The 5,799-nt window shown below is 38.6% G+C and overlaps 1 protein-coding gene across 1 annotated transcript; it reads left to right on the top strand.

Moving 5' to 3' along the window:
* The first annotated feature begins 281 nt into the window (after positions 1 to 281).
* LOC123426828 lies at positions 282 to 2,616 on the top strand. Its single transcript, XM_045110725.1, has 3 exons — positions 282 to 477; positions 631 to 1,152; positions 1,899 to 2,616. The coding sequence occupies exons 1-3, from the start codon at positions 412 to 414 to the stop codon at positions 2,496 to 2,498; spliced, it is 1,188 nt and encodes a 395-aa protein (XP_044966660.1). The 5' UTR covers positions 282 to 411; the 3' UTR covers positions 2,499 to 2,616.
* Positions 2,617 to 5,799: the final 3,183 nt, after the last annotated feature.

Genomic DNA, 5,799 nt, shown 5'->3' with positions numbered 1-5,799 from the left:
TGTCATAAACAGTAAGGATTTTTTTATAAAATCACATCGATGGGTTTTCCGACGGAAGCGATAGCCTCTTTATTATTAGGTAAAGATTATTAGATAAGAGTAAAGATTATTTGTATCTGGCGATAAAGACGCTGACGACGATTTGATATAATAAAGATACTCCGCGGAGATTTGGGCCATCCTACCAGCTGGAGCGATTTTGGGCGGGCCTTGTTACAGACTGATGGGCCTGGGCGGACTAAGTTCTTGAAACAGCAAATCGGAAAGAGATTGCCCAGGCCGCAAGACCAGGTTTGGGCATATGCCGTATAAAAAGACTTATCAGGACTACCAGCGCCATCGAATCGATCTAGGGTTTAATAACCTGCCAAGGGCCGCCGCCCCCAAGCTAAGCCGTGAGAACCGAGAATCATGCCGCTGAGCGTTGCCGCCGAACCCGAAAGAGCATGTTGGAGTGCCATCTTCTGCTCTCTGCAGGTATTACACATGTATCCACCCTTTTGATTTTGAATCTGCTAACTAGACGAAATAGTTTATCCAACATCGATCTGATTGATCGAAGCTTGATTGATTACTGTTATATCACTTTCTTTTTCATTATCTACAATACTCGATCTTTTCCTGAAACAGGCCTGCATCTCTGAGCCCATTAGATTTATTCATTACGGAAGTCTCGATGTTGTTCGACGGCTTTTTTGTAGTAGAGGTGTAAGGGAAAGGGCAAGGGGAACGGGAATGAGAGAAGAAACTGTCAATCTTGCAGATGAGCAAACGGGAGACAAAAACTCTCCTGCTGCAGATGATGATTATAGCGAGCAGCTTGCTGAGTACGGCCACAATAGTGATGGTGAGGATTGCAGTAACTGTGACGACTACCATGGCACAGATGGAGACTACCATGACACAGATGGTGACTACTCTGACGGAGGTGGAGATGACTACAGAAAGGATATTCCACCGTGTCTGAAAATTGGCTATCACGGAGACAGCAAGAATCTACATGTTGCTTACAGCTACTCTCGGCACTTGGTGGAGCTGTTATCTGTGCGTCCCCGATTTCCCTTTGTGGGCACCTTCGTTGCTTTCAGCGACTGTTCACATTACTACTGCTCCTCGCTAAATGGACAACCTCATCGCAATGTTGATTCACAGGTATATGCAGTGCACCCTCTGTTTCATAGTAGAGTGCTACATAGCGAATATTCGTAGTTGTGCACGGGCACCATGGTGCCCGTTTAAAGAAAAACATTTTTTACTGCACAACAAAATCCAAAACTTTTTGCAAACACACACGCATATATGCTACACAGGTTCAAAAATTCATTTCATTTTACATTCATAAGTGGCGTACAGAAAAAAGACTTTCCATAGTAGAGCGCTACTTAGGGCTTCTTTGATTGAAAGAAATTTCACATGCTTTTATAGGATTTACATCCTTAGAACCTTTTCTCATAGGATTTTAGAACTTTTTAAGACAATTTCCCTTATGATTCATTGGCAATCTATTTTGGAGTTATAGGCTGGTACAGTTCAATTCAACATTTTGTTCATTCAGGTTTGATTGTGTCATTGTTCTATAGTTGGAATTTGGTTTATCATTGGATGGACTGCATTGCTGATATTGATACAAGAAACAAGATAGTAGGTACCTACAGCTAGTCCATGAATAGCCAGCCATCACATTGTAAAAATAGGATAGGTTCGATCTATGGTTATTGAGGGCCTCCTAAAAGGATCTACTAATTCATCGAGTTATTTTGAAGAATCAAAATGGCCGGTTATTAATGGAATTCCAGACTAAACAACCTACCTTAATTCCTTGAGATGAAGGCAGTATGTCTTTATCTCTGTTTTTTTTGTATCTTTTGAATCATTTTATTCCAATGCCATTTGTGCAGGGTAATTTGATTCTCAGGGCAGAAGGGGCGGCACTTGAGGACTATTTCCGCATTAGAGTTGAAATCCCAGAGGATGATAACCGGATTGACATAGCAAACTACCTATTCTGTGTGGACCCTTATGCATGTAACAGTGTCATTATCCACACAATGCCAACAAGATATGGCCGTGATATAGACGTGATTTTTGTGCCGATGTATCGTGCTATACAGGCCAGATTGTGTATCAACCTTCATCTCACATCTGGCAGTGGCTGTAGCTCCATTGACACCGGATGTTATGCATGTGGTGAAATCACAGCACACCATCAGTTCTATGGCGACTATAATGTCCTGCTTTTTCAGTGTGGACAAGATGATAAGGCAGAGGTTATTGATGGCAGACTTCCATTGTTGCGGACATGGGCAGCTGTTCCGATATACTTAGAGCCGATCTTGATAATCAAGCTGAACCTTTGTGTTTTTACTAATTCTGGCCATGTTAATGACGGCCATACAATCTCCTTCCAAGGTGATCTTACCTTCAACCATGACCAGCATGAAAAGACAATCTGCAATGCTGACCATGGTAAAGTTGAAGTGCAGATTGCATACCGTTAATTGGCCAGCGGAGGGATGTTATCCGTTGCAAGCTAACCTTTTATATGTATGCTATCACCCCTTATATGTATGATATTGCTGTATGGATCAGCTGGATTTTATGTCATATCTCTCTGAATTGCTGGCCTGTTATCATGTCTTTTTTTGGTCTTTCGGTACATGCTGCCGCTGGATGTGGATCCATGATATTTTTTCCAAGTGTTGTGTCGGCTTCATGCTTTTGCTTGGCTATACTAGTGAGCATGCACGCTCAACGCGCATGTATCCTAATAAATTATAATAGGAACATGAATTTTGTATTGTGTTTTTATTACTCCCTTCATTACAGTTTATAAGGCATGCACGTGTACCTAGATCGTCAATTTGACTTATATAAAATATATTATTTAACATAAGAAATATATCATTAGAAAATAGAATATCTAAAGTTTTTAATGATATATTTTTTATAATATATGTCTCTTATTAAGTTGGTTAAATTGATGACCTAGATAAACGTGCCGGATTTATAAACTAAAACGGAGGGAGTTGAAGATTTAGATGCGTTTCCATGTCCAATGATTTCAATGTAATACTTTGTTTAGATTAAGACATAGTGCTTGTTTGTTTGGTGAAAGTTGAAATGGCGTGATCCAAAAAACCAAAATGAAAAAATTATCACATCTAACACACAATGAATACACATGTCTTCACATAAAATTAACGATTGCATAAATGTATTGTAATTTTTACTTATTACAAAATACTTAAAAATAACAACTACTCAACATTATCTAGTAGTCACTATTTGATGATGATCGTCTCTGGAAGGTCCGTCTTTTGATGCGATCTATAATGCTTCGTTCTAAGATTGGGATATGGTTTAGAACTTCATCCTCTTCATACTTCAAAATATGAATTAAAAACCACTTCCTCAATTCAAAATCATCCTGCATATGTATTATATAACATTGTTATTAAAAAACATGTGTAACGTGTATATGAATGAGCATGGTGTCAACTTACCTTGGGTACTGGAAATCGTAACATGAGTGCATTAAATTGAAAACCAAATAACCAAAGTGGGGATTGCATGTATGAGATGTTACATGTGAGTTGAATGAATCAATTAAGATTGTGATGTATTGACATTATTACCCTATTCGCAAAAAAGAAAGACAAAATTATTACCCGTATGAGTTTGTGGGAACATCAGGAACTTTGCATCCCCATGTCAAGATGTTGTCCTTGAAGGCAGAGTTTGCAACTTGTTAGATCATTGACCATACTTTCAAGTATATGCTTTCCGAAAGTGGGTATTGAAAGCGGGTCCAAAATAGAGACAACTTTTTTCATGTTGGTCCAAGACGAACAATAAGAATAGCCCAAGAATATCACAAGGCAACAAAACCTGCAATGACGCATACATTTAAAAACACAACAATTATTATCATTCATTAAGACCAAATAAACAATGACTTTGAATTTAAATATTACCATATCACATTCTGAGATATGATACTCATTGCTATCAGGCCAGCTATGAAACAATCGTGCCAACATAGCAATGTCCATGACGTCACAATGACTTGGAACTCGTGCATAGTGGGACATAGACTATAATAATATAGGAAAACATTATTAGAATATGCCAAGTGTAATATGTGGACATAATAACTTATATTTGTAAATAATGATAGAAATAAGATACCTTGCTGGCCGAACACCCTATCTTCTTCATCAGGCTCAATGTATACATTTTCTCCAAGGTTTTCGTCTCCGAAGTAGTCTAGTAGCCAATTATTAGTATATAATGTATAAGGTATAGTAGTAAATTAAACACAGATCCATCTATGCATTAATGCGTATCATCAATATTTTTTGTGTTGACATCGGGCTCCAGTATTCCATATGCATATTCGCATTGGTCATTGCCTGACATCATATTTTATATTTTGGGCAAGTATCAGCTATGAATGAAAGGTATTAACCAAGCGGTAGTGAGTTAAATTACCATTATATGTGTCCACGGGATTGCGTCGACAAGACGGTGCGGTTAGTATGCTGTCTGGCATCGTCCTCCCTTCATTTTTTGCCGATGCTACATATCATTTGTGTGCAACCAATCACAATCTTCATCAGCTACAGAAATATGAGTGGTTGTCAGTTGGGAAACCAAAGATTGGATATCACGTGTTTCATGTAGCTGGCATCACTTGTATCACATTTAGTTTGGAGAATCACAGATTTGTCTCGATGCCGTTTGTCACGTAGGCTTTGTAATATCCCTTCTCTATGTTGCTCATACCGGGCATTTTCCCTCTCTCTTTTAAGTGCTCGTTTTTCTTCTGTGGAATAAAGTGTAAATTAGGTACGACACACAACATGAACATCAATTATTTATCCTCTGTATGATCTAAGTGTAAATTAGCTATGACACATAAAGTCTAAACTATTTATCCTCTATCGATTACCATATGACACGGTGTATTTGTAGGCTTGAACTGGCGGTCGTAACCCAGTAAGTGGGGATGACTCTATGCAAGGGTCGACATTATTGACAGTTTCTTTGTTAGAAACGACACTTTGTGGTGTTCTTAATGAATCTGGACCATGAAGTGGAGTGTGATCACCCATTATCAAATCAACAGGTATGCTTGCATAACATTTGTATGAACAATGTTAGTTGTTGACACATAAACGCAATTAGTATGTTTGGTAAAAAAAGACATCAACTTCGGCAGCTGACGTGTACCGTAGGTGGGTGAGAGCAAACTGCACACTGGGCCTATCCACAATGTGAAAATCTGTCCATAAGAATTGATGTTTAATATGACTTACATCTGATTCATGTATGTAACAAAAAGAACAGAGAAAATGGAGAAACATGGCGATATGGGCATGGGTGGCTTAGATGGGGTGTTGTTTCCATTTACAAGAGCACATCTAGCTTTCTTACGATCCCTTGCCTCCTTTGTTTTTTTAAGTATTGCATCCCTGTTTAACGCATACCTCTCCCTTTCCCTTATCTCTTCAATTCTTTTGGATGTGTTTTCTGACCTGCGAGGCAATGAAATACTCAAGATATACAAGGTCGATGTAGGTAAGAGTCGGTGAAATATGTATTGACCTGAATTGCCGCTGTTCGTCAGGTCCCCAAATGGAGTACGTTGAGAGGATACCATATTGTCTTCTAATTGTATCTATTTGTCAAACAGTTTCCCAACTCTGTTGTGTAGGTAACAAAATAAACAACTAAGCAGGATCCTAATAACCTGTACGTACCAAATTTTACAATATGAAATCTAGGCTGGCAGATTGA

Source organism: Hordeum vulgare, chromosome 2H (assembly GCF_904849725.1).
Source record: "Hordeum vulgare subsp. vulgare chromosome 2H, MorexV3_pseudomolecules_assembly, whole genome shotgun sequence".
Classification (NCBI taxonomy): domain Eukaryota; kingdom Viridiplantae; phylum Streptophyta; class Magnoliopsida; order Poales; family Poaceae; genus Hordeum; species Hordeum vulgare.
Note: the sequence above shows the minus strand (reverse complement) of the source record. Positions and strands in the feature narration are given on the sequence as shown.

Excerpts from the sequence above, each read along its gene's own strand:
- LOC123426828 (XM_045110725.1), top strand. The coding sequence starts at position 412 with ATGCCGCTGAGCGTTGCCGCCGAACCCGAAAGAGCATGTTGGAGTGCC. Across the intron at positions 478-630 it reads CCATCTTCTGCTCTCTGCAG|GCCTGCATCTCTGAGCCCAT; the intron begins GTATTACACATG and ends TTCCTGAAACAG. Across the intron at positions 1,153-1,898 it reads ATCGCAATGTTGATTCACAG|GGTAATTTGATTCTCAGGGC; the intron begins GTATATGCAGTG and ends CCATTTGTGCAG.